At 33.3% G+C, this 25192-nt stretch overlaps 1 protein-coding gene across 1 annotated transcript; it reads right to left on the bottom strand.

Moving 5' to 3' along the window:
• Positions 1-17208: 17208 nt before the first annotated feature.
• On the bottom strand, positions 17209-24163 carry LOC107856622. The gene is made up of 4 exons (XM_047401460.1): positions 24005-24163; positions 22784-22927; positions 18455-18510; positions 17209-18368 (listed from the first exon to the last, which is right to left on the bottom strand). The coding sequence occupies exons 2-4, from the start codon at positions 22905-22907 to the stop codon at positions 17976-17978; spliced, it is 573 nt and encodes a 190-aa protein (XP_047257416.1). The 5' UTR covers positions 22908-22927; positions 24005-24163; the 3' UTR covers positions 17209-17975.
• Between the last annotated feature and the right edge of the window lie 1029 nt (positions 24164-25192).

Genomic DNA, 25192 nt, shown 5'->3' on the forward strand with positions numbered 1-25192 from the left:
GCTAGGGTGTATAAGCTAATCCAGGTGATCGATCATAAGCTAAATCTGTCATCCATATAAATGGAAATAATCTAAGTCTGTACCTACGTTGGCTATGTAGTTCTATGGAAGATAGGGTACGCTAATCTCACACTTCCCGCTCGGTGCTAAATACTACTCTTTTTAAGATCTGTATGCTCAAAACCATTGGAAATCCACTTCTTAAAATGAGCATAAGGATTTATATGAAAAACTATTTATGCACTGACTTTAGTAAGTCTGTAAACAAAACTGTTCTGAGTTTTTATTAATTGTAGAATCTGTAGTGGATTCCAAAGCTAAACCAATGATCAAAAGATCAAAGATTTTTTTGAAAATTGAGGATAATTTGTTCATAAGATGCTTAAAACATCATCTTTCTTGAAACAATAATATTCAATGTTTGGGTAGTAACCCATGTATCAATCTCATCTTAAAGCATCATAATATTCATGCTAGGTAATGTAAATATTGATAGAACAACTCAAAATTTAGAAATTTCAGCAATATGCATGAAAATATGAACAAAATCATGGAATTCAACTTCTAAATCATTGAGAATATCATAAGCTTGTGATTAACAATAGTGGGTATAAACCCTGACTTGAATTTCTTGAAAAATCATATAAATTTTAGTAAATTTGTTATTAAAGTAAAGTTTTGAGAACAAGAATGAAAGAATTATCCTTTTTCAAACCCCACATACCTTAAATTGATGATCTTTGATGAAAACTTGAATCTTGGTTTACTATTGATCTTAAGGGATAAATTCTTAGTGCTCTTGTATTGAGAAATCTCAATCTTGAATTCTCTTGGAGAATTATTGGAGGAATCTTGGATTTCTTGGGGAGGAAGTTGATAAACTAAGGTTTTTCTTTGAGAGGGAATGATGAAGTAGGCATAATGTGCTTTGAAATATGCTTAATCTTCTGTTTTTGGATGAATTGGGGGTTGGGAGGATGACCAAAATGCCCTCTTTAAACTCCCAAACGAAACTAAAAAATGCAACATTTTGCGAACTGGCTGGCCACCGCGACGCGCCACAATCGCGGTGGCTCACTAGAAATTGGACGAACGGGAAATGGGCTCCCTCTGCGACGCGCCATAATCGTAGAGCCCTTATGTTTGTCATTTGACCACTGGCGCGACGCGCCAATATCGCGAGGTCTCACTGGAAATTGCCAAACGAGAAATTGGGCCTCTCCATGATGCGCCAAGATCATGGGGCCTCACTGGAAATTGACAATTGTGATATTACGCTTCTCCTCGATGAACTAAGGACCCAAATGACGGTGTTTTACAACTGAAACTTAAAATAGCCATAACTTCTTACCCGATTATCAGATTTAGGCGAATCTTATATCGTTGGAAAGATAATTCAGTTTCCTATGTCATGAAAAGTCCAAATATAAACTATTCTACACAAAATAAATAATATTCATCATGGAATCTATCCCTTAACATTCTAGGGATGGATTCTAGCTAGAAATGGTACGGGGTATAACAACGCTAAAAAAATATTCTGTATACTTAAGAAAATATTCACCTAAATTAGAAAGTTCCAACATTTATATGGTTGGTAATCTTAGAATATTTCATTAAAATTTCCTACACTATATCTTTCTCTTTTGCTTGAATCACGTGAAGAATCTGACTTGAAAAAACAAAATTATATTTTGAAATCTAAGGAAATCATTCAAAATAATAAGAATAAAATAACAAGCAAGTTCATTGGTTAGATAAGGAAAAAGTATCTTCTAAACTCTATTCAAAATTTTAGTGGCATTTTTAAATTTTAAAAGAATATTATTACCTGAAAACTCATTTTATCTATATATTTGTGCTCTTTTTGTGTTAACATGACTGTCGAGTTAGCATATAAAGAGTATAAAATATTTAGCTACTTGTCAACCACGTCTACACAAAAGGTGCTTAAAATTACATGTTGTTGCGGGTACACAATCTGTATTTTGGCAAAACAATTTCAACGAAGATTCAAGATTAAATCAAGAACACTTATGAAGTTTTTCAACACCTTCAACACAAGTTCAATATGAACTATCAAAGAAGTGTGTTATTTTATTAAGAAATTAGATGAAAATAGAATAAGTCAAGTCCTCCAAATTCACGGAGTGTCCTTAAGAAAATATTTCCCCTCAAGTAGCCGAGGTTGCGGAATTTTCCTCCTAGGATAAAATGACTTTACAACCAAAATATAGTGGTACCTCAAATTTTTTGATTTTCTTCAAACTCACTCAACGGGAGATGATCACAAAGAGTTTTTAGAAGCAAGAGAATATGTTCTTATGCAATTTTTTTTTCCATATATAACTTGTGGAAAAAATGCAAGTTTATATAGCCATTAAGTGCCCCTTCGGAAAGGAGACAATGGTTCATTGGAAAGGTGTATCCTTTCTGAACATTTATGTCTGTCCATTCAAAAGAGTGTGTCTCTTTCGAATAGATGCCATCAAAATAGTCATATCTTTTTCCGAAATAGTGTCTTTTACTCGAAGAGTTGTGTCCCTTCCAAGAAAATTTTCATTTTTTATTCACACCAATTGAACCCAAAAATCCCCCTCATGAATGGAAAATTTCTATTTTTAAAACTTTATGCACAAGTATGTGATCATCAAACAAAGACTGATTGCATCTGGATAAGTGGGTTTCCCTTAGAACTTACCATAATGAACATGCATCAGATGTACTTGGTCAATTGGTAGATTTGATAGTTTTGAACCATCGAGAATTAATGTACACCTAGACAATACATGTCACACAACCAGCCTTTTACCATTTATGGTTCTCATGATTTTGTTTGTTTCAGCCATGAACACATCTCGGTCTCATGAGAACTTAGAGAATAGGTTTTTATGAACATTATCCTTGAAGCGTCTTCCACTTGAACCTCACATAGGTGATTTCTAAACGTTCAATCCTATAGATTAAACTATTTGGTCAAATCTGCTAAATTTAGATAATCATTAAAAGACTTCACACCATAAGTCTTATCCTTGTTTACTAAACATTATCTACATCATGAGAATGGGTTGGGTATATTGACAATGTTGAACCTATCAGGTATAACTTTGTTTGATCTCCTTGAACCTAGCTCTTGGGATCTCCAGTTTGCTAGGTAGAGTTATTGCCATGCTGACTTGTCCAAGGCCGTAAACCCATTCCCTTGGATATCCTCCCAACTCCTTCTCTAGTTAGGCCTTTTTTAAGTAGATTCGACACATTATCATTTGACTTCACATAGTAAACAGTGATAATTCTATAAGAAGAGAAGTTCTCTAATGATATTATGTCTCCATCTTATGTGATGAGATTTACCATTGTACATTATGCTCCCTGCCCTACCTATTTCTGCTTGACTATTACAGTGTATGCATACTGGTGCCAATAGTTTGAGCCAATGAGGAATATCTTCCAAGAAATTTTGGAGTTATTCTTTTTCTTCACCGTCTTTATCTAGTGCGATAAATTCTGATTCCATCATAGAGCGAGCAATACATGTCTTTTTAGATGATTTTCCATAGACTGCTCCTCCACCCATTGTAAATACATATCCACTCATGGATTTTACTTCATTTGATCCAGTGATCTAATTTGCATCACTACATCCTTCAACTACCGCAAGATATTTATTATAATGCAAAACATAGTCTTAAGTGTATTTAAGATACCCCAAAACTTTTTTCATTTTCATCCAATGAGTTTTGTTGGGATTACTCATTTACCGACTCAACTTACTAATAGCACATGCTATGTCCAATCATGTATAATTCATTATATACATTAAACATCCCAACACTCTTGATTACTCTAATTTTGAGTCACTTTTGCTTTCACTCTTTTGAAGTGTGAAGATCACACCCAATGGAGTCTTGGAAATTCTAAATTCCAAATACTTGAATTTATCAAGTACCTTTTCAATGTAATGAGACTATGACAATGCCAATCCTTATGGAGTTCTATGGATTTTTACTCCTAAGATCGCATTCGCAACCCCAAGTTCTTTCATATCAAACTTGCTCTCGAGCATTCAGTTTGTAGAATCTATGTCAGAAATGTCTCTACTGATGATCAACATATCATCTATACACAAAAAAATATTGACTTGGTGATTTGAAGTGTCTTTAATGTAAACAGATTTATCACATTCATTTATCTTGAACCCATTTGCCAACATGATTTGGTCAAACTTCGTATGCCATTGTTTAGGTGCTTGTTTTAGTTCATAAAGTGACTTCACAAGTTTACACACCTTATTTACTTTTCCTGTAACCACAAAACCCTCAGGCTGTTCCATGTAGATTTTTTCCTCCAATTCTCCATTTAGGAATGCTGTTTTCACATCCATTTGATGAATTTCAAGACCATATATCATTGGCAAGGCAATTAACATCCAAATTTATGTTATCTTAGTTACAGGCGAGTATGTATCTAAGTAATCAAGGCCTTCTTTTTGTTTGAAGCCTTTTACTACAAGTCTTGCCTTGTATTTGTCAATAGTACCATCCGCTTTTATTTTTCTTTTAAAGATCCATTTAGAACCTAAAGATTTATTTCCTGGAAGAAGATCAATCAACTCCCACGTATGGTTGCTTAAGATTGAATCAATCTTACTATTGACTTTCTCTTTCCAGGAGAATGAATCTGAAGACACCATCGCTTCTTTAAATGTTTGAGGCTCATTTTCTAAGATAAATGTTAAAAAATTTGATTCAAATGAAGTTGCCGTTCCTTGATGTGTACAACATCTTGGATTCTCATCATTATTATAACATCCCCCATTTTCGAATTAGAATTCAAACCGTTGTTATCAAGCATACAGACCAAAATCCAATGATTCCTCATCTATATATGGGTAATGATCAGTTATATAGTGTTAAAATGTCCCTTGATATCAATCGAGGTCATAAAGACCTCCCAACTCAATGACAAGTTGAGAGTGCTTCCATTGATTAAATTTTAAACAAATATTTCAGCTTGGGTCAACTTAAACAACCATTACTCCTTGTACATAATGATTTATGTGCCCTACATTATATCAAATAAAAGATATTTGAATCTTCCTTCCAACATATTTTGTTTCATCTTAATCTGATATTGGAGCGGAAAGTTATACTCGTTTTACTTCAGCATGTCTGTCTGTCAACAAGTGATGGCCTGAGCTGATGGGCTGTCACATATGTGATGACCTATCAGCCATGCCGTCAGCCCAAAATAGTAAGTCATCAATTTCAACTCCCAAGTGATGACCTGAGCTAATAGGCTATCACATATGTGATGACCTATCAGCCATGTCGTCAGCCCAAAATAGTAAGTCATTAATTTCAGCTCCCAAGTAACGACCTGAGCTGATAGGCTATCACATATGTGATGACCTATCAGCCGAGGTCGTCACCCTTAAAATTCAGCAATTTCCAAACGGTTTTGGATGGGTATTTTGGACTTTTTCTTCACCTCCCATGACCTAAATAATCAAAATAACGTACTTAACCATCATAACTTAGTTTTAACAATCCCTAATCCTCTTTATTCACAAAAATAAGATTAGGGTTTCCTATTAAGTCCGTCTTCCAAGAACATCAAGAATCCATTACATTCTCTTCAAGATAGTCAAGAATTCAAAGTTTCCAAACCAAGAACATAAAATTCAAGACATTTTCTTCAAGAAAGAAACCCAGAATTAAGCTTACAATTTAAGAATCTCAAGAAAGCATTCAAGATCATCTCCTAGGGTTTCAAAATAAAATTCTCTACATTCAACCAAGTTTATTAAGGTATGTGGGGTTTGAACAAGGATAAATCTTTCATCCTTGTGCCCAAAGACTTATTTTAATTATAATTTTCTGAATTATATATGATTTCTCATGAAATTCAAGTTGGGGTTTGTACCTATTGTTGTTATTTACAAGCTTATGGTACTCCCAATGATTTAGAAGTTGAATTACACGAGTTTATTATATTTTCATGCATATTGCTGAAATTTTCAGATTTTATGATGAATTATAAATGTTTATATTATCAAGCATGAATTTTGAGTTGTTTTCACATGAGATTAATATATGGGTCATTAAGCCCTATTCAAAGATTGTTATTTCAAGATTGTTTGTACTAAGAGTACCTTATGATGAGATTATCCTTAGATTTTGAGAAATATTTGACCTTTTGGTCTCAATAGATTTGAAATCCACTTTATAGATTAAGATTACAGATTTACAGTTAGTTTTTATTATAAACCATTGGATTACTTTTAAAGTGGATTTTCTTAAGATTTTGAGCATGAGATTGAGAGTAGTATTTAGCACCGAGTTGGGAATGTTACTACGGTTTCATACCCCAAAACTACATGCCACCGTAGGTACAGATATTTATTCTTATTTGATGTGGATGACTGAGATTATGATCTCTAAGATAAGATTGTTCTATTCCGATCGCAAGGGTAGAACAGTCCTAACCTTACGAAGGCTAGTCGTGGGACACCATGGACGCTCGCATGGTGTACATGTCGGTTAGAAGAACCTCCCAAATAGATATCCCCCACTCTTAAAATAGTTTACTGATTTAAAGTCTTTAAAGTGTTTACTATGCAGAATAAGTTTCAGACTTCTTTTAGCTTATACGACTTGAGCAAAAGACAAGATACAGATTTCAGAACTAAGTGTAATGACTCACGAGATTTATTCTACATGCCTTACTATTCATGATTTATGATCTTTAGATTTCAAATTTACTCAATCTATGTGAGTCATTTACATTTAGCATACATGATTTTATAAATTATGATATATTATTTACTTACTTATTGCATACAGCCTCGTATACTCAGTACATCCTCAAAGTACTGATCCACATATATGTCTATGTGCTACATTGTCTCATAATGTAGGTTCATGTGCTCAGTCTCAGCAGCGACAATGATTTTTGAGCATCTCATCTACATCCCTGCAATTAGTGAGTCCTCATAGTTCAGGGACTTAGTTTTTAGATTTCCAGTTTTATTAGTAGATTATTTCAGTATTCATTTAAGACATTTTGAGTCAGCTGGGGCCTATCCCAGCGACTCTTTAGTTTCAGTCATTAGAGGCTTGTCGGACTGCTAGATTTAGTTTTAGATTTTAGTTGTTGTGTTCAGACCTTTTAGTATTTGTTTTATCAGATTGATAAGATTAGCATTTTCAAATATGCTCAAATTATTCAGATATTTTTCCACATTTATAATTATATCACATTCATAGTTTCTTTATTTTGAGATTCAAAATTAGTAGAAAGCAGCTAGGGTAGCTCTCGACTACTTGTAGTTTAGAGCACCGTGTGGCATTCTGAGAACTGATTTCAGGGCATTACAATTATGTGCATCCTCACTTGGTTCATCTCGAGGTCGTTTAGATCCCCCACTAGACTGTTCATATCTAGTTTTATACGGATCAATGTGTTCAACGAATTCAATATTATCTGATTCAATTACTATATTTTCATTGATATCTGGATGTTTGGATTTATGAACCAAAAATTGACATGCTTTGCTACTTTGATCATATCCTTATAAACACACAGTCCACTGTCTTAGGTCCTATCTTTACTAATTTAGGCATAGGAACTTGGACCTTCGCTAGCCACTCCCACACTTTGAAATATTTTAAGTTGGGTTTCCTTCCCTTCTATTTTTATATGGAATTGATTGTGTCTTACTATGGGGTACTCTATTGAGTATTCAGTTAGCTGTAAGGATAACTTCCCTCACAAATTTTGCGGTAAACCTAAACTTATAAGTAAGACATTCATTATTTTCTTCAAAGTTTGATTTTTTCTTTCCACAATTCCATTAGATTAAGATGAATACGGGGCCATAGTTTGATGGATAATTTTATTCTCTACATATATTTCATAAAGGGAGATTTATATTCTCTGCCCCTATCACTTCTTATAGTTTTGATATTTTTCTTTAACTGATTTTCAACTTCTGTTTTGTATTGCCTAAATACATCTATTACTTCATCCTTACTGTTTAGCAAATAGACATAACAATATCTAGTGCAATCGTTAATAAAAGTTATAAAATACTTTTTTCCACCATGAGATGGTGTTGACTTCATATCAAAAATGTCAGTGTTTATTAAGTCTAAAGGATTGGTATTCCTTTCAATGTACTTATACAGATGCTTAGCATACTTTGATTCCACGCATGTTTGATATTTTGATGTATTGCACTCAAAGTTTGGCAAAACTTCTAAGTTAATCAATCTTCGCAAATTTTTATAATTGACATGTCCTAAACGTTCATTTCGCAATTTATTAGAATCAAGCAAGTAAGAAGAAACTGAACTTTTATTGATTTTAACAGTCATTACATTCATCTTATATAGGTCCTTAGTGAGATAGCCTTTTCCTATGTACACTTCCCTTTTGCTAATTACAATTTTTTCGAAAACAGTTACACATTTGAATCCATTTTTCTCAAGAAGTGATACATAAATTAAGTTCTTTCTTAAATCTGGTACATACAGGACATTGTTGAGAGTCAACGCTTTGCTTGAAGTCATTTTTAAGCATATTTTTCCTATTCCTTCTACTTTTGCAGTAGCGGATTTGCCATGTAAATCTTTTACTCGCCTTGAGCAGGAGCGAACGTAGCAAATAACTTCTTATTTTCACAAACATGATGGGTGGCATCAGAATTCATCTACCATTCTCGAGGATTTCCCACCAAGTTGTATTCAGACAGTATGACATACAGATCGTCTATTTCTTTCTTGGATTCAGCCATATTTGCTTGGTTCTTCTTTTTTCCTTTCTTTGGGGCACTGCAATCTGTTGATTTGTGGTCAATCTTATCATAATTAAAGCATTTATTCTTGAAGTTCTTCTTAGGTTGATTACTTTTATGTACATCTTTATTTCATTTTTTTGAGTTGTTGTGGTTGTCTTTTACAATATTTGCTCCATTCATAGCAAAATTTTCTTTCGACCTTCTTTTTGCGGCTTTGTTTTCTTCTTCAATACATTGTCTCACTATAAGATCTTCTATTGTTGTCTCCTTTCATTTATGTTTCAAGTAGTTCTTGAAATCCTTCTACATAGGTGGCAACTTCTCTATTATTGCCGTGACTTGAAACGCCTCATTCATGACCAAACCTACAATAAAGTTTATGTGAACATTAAGAACATTTTTAACATGTTCAACTAAGGTATTTGTTAAACTCATACCTTCTGTAAGGAGATCATGGATGATAACTTGCAGAACTTGAGATACAACAGACTTATTGTCAATCATCTTATACTTAAAGAATCTTGCAACAAAGAACTTTTTGGTTCCAGCATCCTCAATCTTGTATTTTCTTTGTAGCGCACCCCACAACTCTTTTGTCATCTTCATTCTACTATACACATTGTATAGGTCATCTTGGAGGCCACTTTGAATGTAATTCCTGCATAGAAAATCAGAGTGTTTCCACACCTCCATAACGACAAATCGCTCCTGATCAGAAGTTTCCTCGGTCAACTCTGGATCTTCTTCAGATGTAAATCTCTGAAGACATAATATTTTAAGGTAGAAAAACATCTTATGTTTCCACCTTTTAAAATCAACACCCATGAAATTTTTGGGTTTCTTCGCTAATGCCATTGCCTACGGAGCACTCATACGACTCATTGTGGCAACACCAGTTGCTACCATAGTCATTGCAGCATCATTCACATGACTGTCAGTAGTCATTTTCCTGTCACAACAAGACAATAAATTTTTTTAGTATATCGAAATACTACTTATAAAAGTAGTAGAAACTTTAAATACCCCTTGTTTGTAGTTTAACGATGAAGTTTTTATGATTTCCAATCATCAACAGATGACCTCTAACTTGTGATGAAGATTTTATTTCTTCAAATCACTTGTTAAGTTCAGCCGGAGTAGAAAGCTTAAAGCTTTAATCTCCAGAAACCAAACAATACAGATTATGAAAAAAAAACTTTAGTGAAAAGAAAATTTCACCAAACAAGCAAAAAAAATATTTTTTTTTTCAAAATTATTTTCTTAAGATTGTTGTTGAGGGTACACAATCTGTACTTTGGAAAAAACAACTTCAACACAAGTTCAAGATTAAATCAAAAACACTTATAAAGTTTTTCAACACCTTCAACACAATTTCAATATGAACTATCAAAGAAGTGTGTTATTTTATTAAGAATTTAGATGAAAATAGAATAAGCCAAGTCCTCCAAATTTACGGAGTGTCATTAAGGAAATAATTCTCCTCAAATACTCGAGGTTGCGAAATTTTCCTCCCAGAATAAAATGGCCTTACAACCAGAATGTAGAGGTACCTCAAACTTTTTGATTTTCTTTGAACTCACTCAGCGGAAGATGATCACAAAGATTTTTTAGAAGCAACAGAATATTTTTCTTATGAATAAATTTTTTCATATATAACTTGTGGAAAAAATGCAGGTTTATATAGCCAGAAAATGCCCCTTCGAAAAGGAGGCAATAGTTCATTGAAAAGGTGTATCCTTTCTGAATAGTCATGTCTGTCCATTCGAAAGATTGTGTCTTTTTTGAACAGCCATAACTATCCAAACAGTCATACCTTTTCCCAAAATAGTGTATCTTTTACTCGAAGAGTTGTATCCCTTCCAAACAACTTTTTATTTTTCATTCACACTAATTGAACCCAAGAGTACAAAAATAAATGGATTTTGTGGGGGCTGGAGGGGAGGAGGGGGAGGGAGAGGGGGGATAATAAGACCCCACAAAGTTTAGGCGTGTCACTGAAATTTTAGGGTAATTGCACCTTATCCCTTTTCTTTTGAATTGAAAATGCTACTACATGCCTATTTTTCTTACAATTTTTAAATAAACATTACTTTCTCTCATCTAACATCTGATAATATCTTTTAGTTTAGTAAATTCTTTTGAACTTATTAAGATAAAAATTAAATCATGTTCAAATATAAAAAAAAGTTACAGTTTTTGCACATATGTACATAATAGTATTTTCTTTCTCCAATAATAAGCCGTATTTATAATAAATCATTAATAATTTTTGTACTTATATATGAAATATTTAAGTAGTAGCAATCTATCAACTCGTGTAGTTTATTAGAAGAAATAAGTAAATGCATCCAATGAAAAATGATGCAGATTGAGAACTTGAGGTGAATATCACAAATCTAAATTTAATTTGTTGATTTTCAAATATTAATTATGTATAAGAACCAGCACTGAGCATACATGAAGTGATCACACGTATAACAAATAGCTTAGGATTGGAAAAGCAAAATAAGCAACAAAAGAAGAATCCAAAATTCAAGAAAAATAAGCTATGCATGTAATTCACCCTCAAAATAGCAAAAGTTTGTTGTTTTATGGAGAAAATAAAGCATGAAGATCGGAACGAAAAAGCCAAAGAATCCTGAGTTGTTCATTATGGTTAGGGAAATGGCAAGAGTAAAGGGTAAAAGAAGAAAAAAAGAAGACGGGAGCAAAGGAAGAAAAGGCCAAATGTCATTCTTGCCAACACAAGCAAAAGATTGAGAATTAAGTTTTTGTTTGAACTTCGTAATATTGTAATGACATCTGGGAGCAACAAGAGGAGGAAACATAAAACTTGAAGCTTTTGAGGGGGAGGAAGAGGGGGGATAATAGGACCCCACAAAGTTTAGGTGTGTCACTGAAATTTTGGGACAATTGCACCTTATCCCTTTTATTCTGAATTTAAAATGCTACTGCATGCTTATTTGGCCTACGATTTTTAAATAAACATTACTTTCTCTCATCTAACATCTTCTAATATATTTTTAGTTTAATAAATTCTTTTGAACTTATTAAGATAAAAATTAAACCGTGTTCAAACATAAAAAAAAATTTACAATTTTTGCACATATGTACATAACTGTATTTTCTTTCTCCAATTTTAAACTGTATTTATAATAAATCATTAATAATTTTTTGTACTTATATATGACATATCTAAGCAGTAGAAATCTATCAAGTCGTGTAGTTTATTAGAAGAAATAAGTAAATGCATCCCATAAAAAATGATGCTGATTGGAGAACTTTAGGTGAGTATCACAAATCTAAATTTAATTTGTTGATTTTTAAAGATTAATTATGTATAAGAACCAACACTGAGCATACATGAAGTGATCACACTCATAACAAATAGCTTAGGATTAGAAAAGCAAACTAAGCAACAAAAGAAGAACCCAAATTTCAAGAAAAATAAGCTAAGCATGTAGCTCACCCTCAAAATAACAAAAGTTTGTTGTTTTATGAAAAAAATAGAGCAGGAAGATCGGGACGAAAAAACCAAAGAATGCTGAGTTGTTCATTATGGTTAGGAAAATGGAAAGAGTAAAGAGTAAAAGAAGAAAAACAGAAGATGGGAGCAAAGGAAGAAAAGTCCAAATGCCATTCTTGCCAACACATTGAGCATTAAATTTTTGTTTGAACTTCATAATGTTGCAATGACATGTGGAAGCAACAAGAGGGGGAAACACAAAACTTGAAGATTTTGAGTTTTGGACTTTTACACTCTACAAAATATGGAAAATATTTAATGTTTTTCTAAATTTCAATAATAATAAGATACTATTGAAATACAACTACATATTTATTAAAGTTTAAGCGGGTGTTTGGCTAATTTTATAAGCTACACAAATTGTCTTGTAAGTACATTTTGGGAGTATTTATGTGAGTGCTAATATGCCAAAATCAATCAAATACATAAGCCAACCATTCCCTAACTTATGGCTTTTATGTTTATAAGCACTTTTAGTTTGACCTAGCTATTTACTATTTTATTCATGATATTATTTTTGTTATAAATGTATTTACATTATAGTGAATGTCTATCAAAATCTAGTTGACATCTATCAGGATTTGAAGTATCTGTCTTTTAGTGAGAAAGTAAGAGTAAATTTTTCCTGTAAATAGAAGGGTTTCTTATATTGTAAATCACATATCAAGATCCCCAAGAGAGATAAAGAACTACTCTCTCTTCTCTCTTTATTTATTCTTGTTCTTGTTTATATTTTCTTATTCTTGTTTTTATATTTCATACCACGTTTCAGCACAACACTTTGCCAAACAAGGAGAGATTACAAATCTAAAGGTAATTTCAAGGTTAGTAATTCCTTATGTTATTTATCTTTTGTTACTAATGATATAATTATTGTTGGATTTGAGGAAAAACTAATTGATTTGGAACCACTTATGCTTTAAATTTGTTCATGAGATAATATTATTAAAAGATATGATGATGAATTTAACTCTCATCTTATTAAGAGGGTAAAACATTGCGTTAAAAATTCTAATGCACCATGATTATAAGATGTTGGGTTTAAGTTCCATCGAGTTATAGCCTATGATGCCTTTTTATATGGATAAGATATTGAGTTTGAATCTCAATACACCATATTGATTATATTATGATGGCTAAGGCAGAATAATGTGTTTTTGATGGAAAGTCATGAAACTTGTTCATTGAATATGCTCCATTCCATGAAGTGAATGTAGTAGCAATATATGATAGGTCATGTCAATTTGCTCAGTTCTTGAAGTAAATGTGGTAGCAATTTATAATATACTGTGAAAGATATGTATGCCTTGATGTGCTCTTGAAATAGTAATATCATGAAAGAGGTTATAAGCTATCAGAATATGATAGGCTTAAGTCACGATTATATTCCATTCCTTAGAAATGAGAATCTTATTAATGCAAACGTGTATTTGATTGTGATGGTATCACAACTCACCTCTAAAAGAGACAGAATAACTGAGAAGAGTTATTTTTGAAATCTACTTCTAAAGTAGTAAATCTGAAATTTATTCATGCAATAGTAAATTTGAAATTTACTAAAGAAAAAAATAAATGTCAAACTTGTGTTTACTACTCTAAATGAGTTCATAAGTTGATATAAACGATTGTGACATCTCGAAGATGTGTATATTGAGTACTAAACATGTATTGGAGAACTAGAAGATTCTTCAAGAATTATTTATGTCGTTTGTTCTCATGCTAAGTTGGTTGGACCAGCTAATATTAGGATTGAATCCCTTCAAATCTGGAAAGTATAAAAGGTGAATAAGGGTCCGTTCACCCGTCAGATGATCAGTTAAGATGCATCGATATAAGATGTTTATTATCAAACTACAGTTTGACATTCATAAAGTTGCTTGCTCAATAAAATTGAGTTAAGACCATAACTTTCAGATTGTATAATCAAGACAATTCATCTTGATGATGATAATTTGACATTAAATGACTTCGATAAATAATTAAACCATTGCTATGAAAACAAAACTTCATGTGTTGGTCTGAAATATGATATGTTGCATACAATAGAACTTCTATGCATTAGACCAATAAATTATGATTATTTATTCCCTCTCAATTGGTTCAAGAAACCAACTATTCCATCTAATAGTTTTGACGTGCGGTATACAATTAATGAATATACCATGATGTAAAAAGATGGATTCCTCAAAGAAGATGGAGGATGTATGTTAGTAGGGGGGAGATTATAAGCGGATATGAAATATGTAAGGAATTATCATAAGATATTCATTCATAAGATAATTCAAGTCAAATACTAAAAACATCTCATATTTAAGCTGCAAGTGCTCCTATTTTGTGTCATTGAAGGACAAAGTCTATGCATGCATGAAGCATGGTAGACTAATCAGTTCCAAATGAAACAAAGAGCAAATAATCATAATAAGGAAATGTGCTCTTGAAGAACCTACGACATAACACTTCATAAAACCTTATGAGAGGTTCAGGTACCTAAAAATAATGAAGTGATGAGATCTCAAAATGTTATGTCACATTACGAACCAATACAAAATGAGAAATCGCTGACGATATCTTTGATATAATATTGGCGCACTATTGTGAAAGATTATGAGGATCTGAATTCTACGTTAATTTAAGCATGTTGATGTAGAAACATTTGTCAAGTGACATGAAAGGATGCATCTTGGTAAGCGTAACACTTATTTGATTTGCAGTCTAGACACTTGAAGATTTCACATATATTGATATTGTCACTAGAAAAAAATTCATATGAAAATTCCTAAAGGATTCAAAATGGCCGAAGCATATAAAGTTTCTGGGAAACTTGTTTATTATCAATTTAAGGAATAAATTGATGGTCTGAATATTGTTGAAACCATTGAGAGTTTTCGAAAAAAATAGATTATTTGCTGAAATGAGAAATATACAAAATTAAATTGGTTGTGAAGTACCATATCTTAGTGCAATTGATGCACTCATGTATCTTGCAAATACTACAAGGTCTGATATAGCCTTTTCAGTCAATTTATTAGCAATATATATTTGTGCTCCTAGTAGGAGACATCGAAATGGAATAAAAGGCATGCGTTTATTCTAATGCTTGCAGTCCCGATTTTGTTGATTATGCTGATGTTGGGTATTTATTTAACTCACATAAATATCGATCTCAAATAAGCTATATGTTCACATGTGGGGATACTGCTTAGAGATATATAAAGCAGTCTATCAAGCCACTTCATCGAACCATGCTGAGATAATAGTTATTCATGAAGCTAGCCGAGAATGTGTATGGTTGAGGTCTATGATACATTTCATTTGAGAAAAATGTGATTTGAAAAGTGACAATATTACCACAGTTGTATACATAGATAATGCAGCATGCATAATGCATCTTAATGGAAGATTAATAAAAGGAGATAGAACGAAGCATATTTTATCAAAGTTTTTCTACATACACGAGCTACAAAAGAATGATGATATTAACGTACAACAAATTTGTTCTAGTGACAGTGTGGCTGATTTATTCCCTAAGTCTACTCCAATTGCAACTTTCAAGAAAATGGTGCACAAGATCGAGATGCAAAAGTTCAAGTATGTTCTCATTAGGGAGAGTTAATATTCGTTGTACTCTTTTTCCCTTACGAGGTTTTGTCCCATTGGATTTTTCTTGTAAAATTTTTAATGAGGCAGCCTCTATGTGTATTGTTAAAGATGTTACTCTTTTTCCTTCACTCGTTTTTTTTCACTGGATTTTTCTAATAAGGTTTTAACGAGACACATTATCTATCAAATAGACATTCAAGTGGGAGTGTTATAAATCTATCAAGATCTAGTTGACATCTATCAGTATTTGAAGATTCTGTCTTTTAGTGAGAAACTAGAAGTAAATTTTTCCTATCAAGAGAAATAAAGAATTACTCTATCTTCTCTCTCTATTTATTCTTGTTCTTATTTTTATATTTCATAACAATTTTTAAATACTCAAAATATCTTTTCCAAAACACAACCTCTAACATCTTCTCCATTCCTTATTCGTCGTCATTCATCATTTTACTGACAAAGGTACTTATAATTTGCTGTATACTTTTTAATTAAAAGAATTTACGGGTATTTACTCATATTTAAGACAAAATTCAAACAGCCATCCTATAGCCCCAATAATTAAAAACAAAGTCTAGTATTTTCAAAAAATAGACAAGTAAAACTCTACAACGACTGTTTGTTCAAATACGTGATAGAAAGCATGAAAATATCGATATGGTGCCACATTTTGAATGAATTTTCTGAGTTTATTAAGATTCCGTTAGCGGGAAATATGCCACCTTTAGGTAATGGTCGGCAAGAGCAAAGAACAGCCCAACTATTAACAGACGGAAAAAGTGGTCCTTGGCTGAAAGTAGAACATTTTTGATCCTTTTTTGTATTTGAATTCTAAGTCAGGGAGTCATAAGACAAAATAAAATTGCAGTGCTAAGATGAACCAACTAATTCACTAACAAAACAATTGAGAGAGTGGTAAATATAAGAGCTTTTTGCCAATATATAAAGAGTAAAATATACAGTTTGATGTTTGTTTATCACAATCCTTTAAAATGTAAAAACCTATCTACATTTTTCAAAAGGAAAACAAGTCTGGTTAAATCATAAGAGCATTATGTTCATCGTATAAAATAATTTAAAAAAAGTGAGAATAGTTTTTTCAAGAACAACGGAGCTCGAAAAATGGGTGGGTATCATTTTTGGAGAGTTAAGAGTAACATAGAAAACACATACATAGAGGAAACTTCATAAAGCTACATCTTTTATACATATTCAATAAGAGTGTACAATATAAGAGCATGCCAACTTCTTGGCCAATTTGTAAAACACATGCATTTACTAACCAGAAGAGTGCTTGCCTGTAGTTCTATAAGATGCCTTTTTCATGTTTTGCCGTCAAAGAGCTATACATTTATAAAGTCTAATCGAGCATTGTTGACAGTTAATTACAAGTCAAAAAATTTACCAACAGTGCCAAAAGCATTCAACATCATAAAATACAAACTCCTAGACGCCATCATTATCACTTGTAGAATTGTCTGAAATCAGTACTCCATATCTGCAAGAAAATCATTACAACGCTTTTTTAGTCTAAGCACATCCTTCCTTGCTTCTTCGTTGAGTGTCTATAAGTTGACCAATGCCCGGTGTTGGTGGTGGTTTGGGGGGGGGGGGGGGGGTTATGCTCTCTGTTCCATGTAATAAGGTTGGTATGCTTCTCGCGATGCTGCAATGGGACAGCCTATGCCAATTTCAACATTGGCTTCTACCTTTTCCAATGCAACACCTAAAAAGCAAAGGACGGTGAGTTCATTTGACATTACAGGAATCCCTTGTTGACTGAACTAGGTTTTTAATGCTCTCATTGTTCTCTTGGCAGATGTTGGATGAAAGTTTGTATCCACTTGTTGATCAGCTGAAGAACGAGCATGCTGTAAAGGTTACACGCATGCTTCTTGAAATGGACCAGACCGAGGTTTTGCATATGCTTGAATCTCCAGAGGTTTTGAAGGCCAAAGTTCCCAAGGCTATGGAAGTTCTGAGGAATGTTCAACAGGCTAACAGCCCGGCTAACCAACTTGCCTCACTTTCCCTCAATGACAAACTTGTTTCTTAGTGAGTCAACCTTGTCCATGTGAATGCCGAATAGGGTGTTTTTTGATGGATCATCTCCTCTGTAGCGAGGATAACACAGATTTTGCAGGATGAGTTTAGAAAAGCTGCTAGGGTTTTATTATCCAAACAGCCTGACCACAAAATATTTGATTTTTTTTGTTTCAATTTGCCTGTGACCATCAAGAAGAACAATAGCATACCTAGTGAAATCCCACAAGTGAGATCTGAGGAAGGTAGAGTGTATGCTGACAATACCACTACCTCATGAAGGTAGAGAGGTTGTTTCTGAAAGTAATACAAAGATCGCAGCGGTTTAAACCACTGCACAGCTGCACATGAACCTTGATTGAACAACTGAAACTGCCGGACTAGGTCGCCTACTTGTTGGCCCTGGAATAGATATTTCCTGCTTCAGTAACTCTAGTTAAGAAAGTTAAAACTAATGTAAAAAAGAAGTAGATCAACATATTTGAGACCTCATCAGAAGCACGGCCAGGCATTAAAGCACACCTTCTTTCACTTCTCGGGGTATCTACAAGATAAGGGAAGTTAAATTTACTGGGGATTCATCTATAACAAGGACTTTTGAGGCCTACAATGTCATAGGTCGAAATGGAGAAGTGCATATTATGACAACATTTACCAAGTATATCATACACCAAAAAAAGGACAGTCGGGTGCATTAAAGCTCCCGCTATGCGCAGGGTCTGGGGAAGGGCCTCACCACAAGGGTGTATTGTATGCAGCATTATCTTGCATTTCTGCCAAAGGCTGTTTCCAAGGCTTAAACCTATGACCTCTTGGTCACATGGAAGAAACTTTACCAGTTACTCCAAGGCTCCCCTTCAAGTATATCACACCAAAGGCGTATGTAATAAATGATCCCGAGATATAACTAGAGTACGTAATTCAACAAAGTTCAGTCGTCTGGCCTACATTCTTTTAAAGAAAATCTACTCTAAAATCGTCTAGTAATTAAAGCACAAAAAAGAACATATACGCCAATGTCAATTAAAAGCAAAGCATATAGAAGAAGCTGAAAAATGCATCAAATAAGTAAGATTACCAAAATATTAAGGATCACATATAGATGCATAAGCGAAAAATTGAAAAAGGGAAGAAAAAGACGAAAGAAAGGCCCAAACTGCATAAAGCACATTTAACACCATAGATCTTTGCAACATTGGGACATAGAATAAAAATAAAAGAGAAAAGGTTTATTGTTCAAGCGAAATTCTAAAAAGGTGTAAGAAGCAAAGGCAGTCTCGTACAGATCAACCAGATCTATTTAAGCTTCAAGCCAATTTAGAAATGCAACAGATCACAGCCAGACAACATCAAGATCACAATCACACATTTTATGACCTCATTATTCTCACCTTTTTGAGAATGATGTTCGTTGAATGCAAATTAAATCTCATATGCCCTTGTACGCCTTAGATATACAGTACTATAGGTTCTTGGCCCCTATGCCGTGTAAGGGTTCCAGAGAGATAGCTAGTAGTGTTTATTGGCACTTGTAAGTTCAAAAATTTGGGTACTGGATCTTTGAGCAATTGCTTCCAATCTAATTTATTATTGCACATTCCAATTTCAAAATGTATGAATTTAAGAAATCTTCCTCTCTAGTCACCATACACATGTTGACAATCACCCAAATCAATGAACAATGCAGACCCAAGTTGATTCTTTCAAAGAACTGCAAGTGAAACACTATGTTGGGAATGGGGCGGAAAAAGAAACAACTTCAAAGAAAAAGAATTATGTATCTCAATAATTCTCCATACTCAAAAAGATGCGCAAATCTCGGGATGTTTTACTCTTAATACCACACGGTTTTAGGACAAAGCTTAACATGAGTCTCGGTTACGAACGGAAATGATATACATTTTACATGACGCATGATCCATGAATAGTTTCATTGGAAAATTGCGACGGACATAGCTTACGATCATCGGCTTATACCATGCCACTAGGCATTTGATTAAGACATTGCACAATGATTCAATCACTTCATAGTCGGTCAAGTATTTCTACCTTGATGAGATCGACGAAATTCTTGTTTCGATGTTGTATCATTGATGACAACATCGCTAAAGCATTCTAACTCATTTTGAATTCGAGGGACGTGTCTAAACTCAGTATTCATTAGTTTTTCCACACAACTCATTTAGATAGTACAAATATGGCAATATCTTGACATTTTTAATGATCCGTTCTTCATCATGAATACATAATAACATAAATATAGCATTCTAATTTCTCTCACTAGATGCCAAGATCTTTATCAACATAGCAATAGCCTTTCTCCACTTATAAAATCATTGTTCCAAATAACTCCAAGGTGATTTATTGCAAATACTTCAGGGCTAATGTAACTACAAAATACATTTTTTTTTGGGTCATTAGTAAGAGAATCCAAAAAAAAAAAATTTGAGATCTAATATGATGTATGAGCCAAGGGTCTATCAGAAACAATATCTCTACCTATTTAGGTAGGGGTAAAGTCTATGTACACTACCCACCCCATACACCACTTTTGGGGTTATTACAATCGGTATGTTATCATTGTTCTTGAATATAATATGACGTACCTTAATTACAACTGCACCCAAGGTTAAGAGTGTGTCTAGAGATCAATGAAGTAGATTAAGAACCATAACTTCTCAAGTTCACATTCCAACAGAGGTAAAGATACTAGGTGATTTCCCTGATATTTGTCCAAGCCTTGATGGACAAAATTGTCTGATGCTGGTGGGGAGGTCTCAGGTTCCCATGGAATTATTCGAGGTGAGAAAGTTGACCCAAACACCATTATAAAGTAAAAATATGTCAGTTAAACTATTACAGGACATGACATTGTAGCAAAACTAGACCACTTTAAATAAAATTGTGCAAACAGTAGGTTAATACTTTACATGGAACGTTCGAAAGTTATAAAGAGTGATAAGTAGTAATTATGCATTTGGTTGTTGGGAATTTAACTATGAATTTGTCCAAATAGTAAAATTGACAATTTATAACATAATGACTTCATTTTCTTTCTCTTAATTAGGAAGTATAAGTAAAAAGATTCTCCTTTTATGATAATGGTATCTAGGCCACTTGCACAGACCTCGTCAATTATGGGATACTTTCTATCTCCTACAGTACGGGTACAAAGTAATTCTACACACCACAGCTTAGACAATAGAAGGAATGACCAAGGTTTTTGCCTCCGAGGGGAGAATCTGACACCTCATGTTTTTGCTTCCATTTCACTGATCACTAGGTCACACCTTTGATGCCATGATTTTGCTTTAACTTGACAATAGGTAATTTATTTATTTTGGATAGCAAAAATTGAGCAAACCAATGGGCTAGAGAACCTTTTATAGTAGATGGTAAGTACAGCTGAAAAGACAAAAAGTAGCCGGATAATCTAAATCAATATGATGAATGTGTTCACCCTTTATCACCTTATCTTGTAGAATAATATAAATCTTACAATTTGTTGCTATACTAGGCTCATACTCTAGGGTTCTAGTCTCATCATTTTTGTTCCATAAGGATAGTGAGGAAAGCACAAATAAGGAAGCACAAAACACCTTGTGAAGTTCAAACTCCAAAACTCCATATCAAAGACAAAAATCACAAAAAAGAGATTTCCTCTCATTCTCTTTTACATACTGGTAGCTATATTGACTTATGCACACACCAAAGAGTGTGTCCTAGTTATCAATGAAATGATTGAGCATCATGAGATATCAGGTTCAAATTCTATCAGCGACAAAACACAAGATGATTTCTTCTGTCTATTCTAGCGTTGGAGGACAGAGTTACCTAATACTTGTTGCTGGTGGGAGTTGGCAGGTATCCCGTGGAATTATTCAAGGTGCGCGCAAGCGGGTTCAGACATCACGGATATCAAAAATTAAAGAATATTAACTTATGTGCTTCAACAATTAAAAGGAACAGCTGAAGGCCATATCACATAGTAGTTTAGGCTTTAGAACTAAATGACTCACAGTGTTTGAATCAGCCAAAGAAATAGGCCTCATTCAAAAAATATTAAGCTAAACCACTATAGTGTGAGCTGCCCGTTTTTAAAGTGGAAGAAAACACTAGTTAATACAGTTAGAACAAGGAGCACAAAGTATAATTTCCTTGCAGAAACAAAGATAGTGAAGTAATTACTTAGGAGGATAAGTTCTCATTTATTTTCTAGACAAGGAATATCCGTCTCGGTGATACAAAGAACCAACATCAGTACACCATTATATAGGCTAAATCCAGATGCACAACTAAATTGAAAATTAAGCTTGTGCCTGAAAAACTAAAGTCGGCAAAACAAAATCCCAAAATAAAAATGGAACCGGAGATTACTTTTCACCATTTCCTACCGCTCCCTCCACAGAAACCCACGGTAGGGAGGCTTCTTTATGGAAACAACAATCATGAGATAAGTTAGTTTCGTTCATGCCAAAGCATAAGATCATTCATCTATAAACACATCAAAAAAGGATTTCTTTTATTTCATCTTCAAATTGATTAGCAAAGCACTGTAGCCAATGAATAGTTCACAAAAAGTGAGAGAGATACAAACCAATCAAATTGATAAACATTAACTTGAACATTGTTGCTTTATGACATAATCATAAAACATTTGCCATCTCTAGATTGATTGGGTGCAACCAACAGCCAATAATCTATGATCAACTTCTTTAAGAAATGCTAAATACCAGAAATGAGAGCATTTACTGTACAGTATGCTAGCACATTCTGCAAATCTCACGAACTGAATCTTAGACTGCAACTATACATACTTGAAATAGGTGATGAACAGTGATGCTTTGAAATCATAGACGTCATCCATCCCACTACATCTCGTTTTGCACACCACTTTGTTTCAGAATTTATGTTACTTGTATGCCCACAAAAAATATACATGATTATCCTGCATCCTGTTGCTGCACAGAAACAATTCGTATTAATCCAAAACAACCTAGTTCTTAAACACCCTCATCCAGAAACATAATCAAATCATTTGAGGTAACAATCTCTTTTGAAAAACAATCCAAAGCAGTCTCGAACAAGAAGTAACAGGAGTACAAGAAACAAAAGATGATAAAAATAACAGTAACAACAGCAACAGTTAGTACCAGAATATAACTACAATAATCCAACATGATAATCAAGGCACAAGGAACAACAAATAACACTAGAAACTGAAGGACAGGAAATTACATAACAGACTGCAAGAGTCAAGGAGCTAGCTAATCCTCCTAAGTTCTGTTACAAATTTAGGACATCCACACAAGGAACTGATTTTTCTAACGATTCGCTCCTGGTGACCATATAAACAATGAATAAACAGCATCAAACTGCAGCCCCAAATGAAACACAACCATAACTTTGCTTAATCCAAAGATTATCTAACCATAATTCCAAAAAAGTTTCAAGGAACAGGTTTTTGGGAAAATTGCCAACAAAGGACCAAAATCACAACCAAAAACAACAATGAAGCCCAAACCCACCTGCTGACATTCAAAGATTACCCATGTACAAGAACCAGCCTAGTTCTTAAACATGCTTATCCAGAAACATAAACAAACATTTTAGGCTAAAGAGTCAGGGCAAGCATAATCGAAGAACATCAGACATAAAGAACAGTTTTTCCAACGATTAGCTAAACAATGAAAAAACAACATCAAACCACAACCCCAAGTGAAACATACAGAGACTTTTTCTTAATCCAAAGAAAAACTAACCTTAATTTCAGAAAACTCTCAATACAACTTAGCTGCAAAGAACAGTTTTTTTTGAGATACTCACCAAGGACCAAATTCACAATGAAAATTTAAAAGTGGCTTGCTGATTTTCAAAGATTAACCATGTTCAAGAACAAAAACATACAACTCTGAACCAGCATTGATAAGACAGCAAGTGATCACACTTATAAACAAAAAGGTTAAGGTTGGAACGCAAATCAAGCAACAAAAATAGAACCCGGAATCCAAGAAAAACAAGCTTAGCATGTGACTTACCCTCAAAATAGCTAAAAGTTTGTTGCTTTATGGAGAAAATGATAGGGAATGCTGAGTTCCAAGAGTCGTTTGAACTTCTTAGTGCCGCTATGAAACACAAAAGCTTTTGAGTTTCCCTCGAGAAAACGGCCGAGCCAGTATTTTCAGTATGGGTTTGCAAGTAAACATACAACTAATCGAAAGGGTTTAACATATATTACATATACATAAAAAATAATTTTAATAATGTAAATATAGTATAATTTTTTATCGAAAACCCCCTATGTGAAGGGTATATCCGCCCCTGCCCTCAAGTTGAATACATTAATGATTTCAAATATTACAACCAATTCTTTATTTTGATTTTCTTAGTACCTACTTTTTCCGTTTCAAATTATCTGTTTCAAATTAAGATGAGTCACTAAAAAAATAATGATCGATAATATAATTTTACCATTTTACTTATATTAATTGTGTCATGCTGTTAGTTTTAATATTGATGGAGTTATTATATGGCTGATACCAAAGCACCTTTTGCATGGATAATTAGGATTATAGGATTATCTAAGTCTTTACAACATTTTTCAAGATTTGATAATTCAATGTTAGTAACAAGGAGTAATCAATTACTAAGGGTATAATGGAAAAAAATTATCTTATTTTGATTAATAAAAAAAAATAAAATCAAAACTTAAATTAGAAAATTTGGAACGATAATTTGAGACAGAAGGAATATTCCGGACAGCTAAGAATTAAATTTGGCGTCATTGAGTGTGATTGCATATTTGACCAATTAGTTTGTTAGGTAATTAATTTGTAAGGTGTGAATTCACATTAAGTTGTGAATTGATGGTAATCAAAAAGTGTAATTAATTTCTTCTTGATATAAAATTATATAAAGTGACAAAGTGTAAGAAATGAAAATAAGGAAAAATCTTGTATTAACATTTCACACTTTTATTTTCTACGTGAAGTAATGGTTATTTATAGTCAAAGTTGGATAAATCCAACTAAAAAGGTGAATTTTTAGTTGGCTTGTGTCAAATTAAGATTTTTCCACATGTCCACAATTTTGGACACATGGACATACACTTGCCTCCATAACACTCCCCTTTGGATGTTCATGTAAAGAAAAATTTACTAAATACGCGTTGAGTGCTGTTTCATTAAAAATATTACCAGGAAAAACTTAGTGGAATAAAAACCTTG

The sequence above is a fragment of the Capsicum annuum genome, chromosome 12 (assembly GCF_002878395.1).
Source record: "Capsicum annuum cultivar UCD-10X-F1 chromosome 12, UCD10Xv1.1, whole genome shotgun sequence".
Taxonomy (NCBI): Eukaryota; Viridiplantae; Streptophyta; class Magnoliopsida; order Solanales; family Solanaceae; genus Capsicum; species Capsicum annuum.

Coding starts and splice junctions, on each gene's coding strand:
- LOC107856622 (XM_047401460.1), bottom strand. CDS start 22,907: ATGTATATTTTTTGTGGGCATACAAGTAACATAAATTCTGAAACAAAG. Junction 18,511..22,783: donor CTGTTCATCACCTATTTCAA/GTATGTATAGTT, acceptor CTTATCTTGTAG/ATACCCCGAGAAGTGAAAGA. Junction 18,369..18,454: donor CTGGCCGTGCTTCTGATGAG/GTCTCAAATATG, acceptor TATCTATTCCAG/GGCCAACAAGTAGGCGACCT.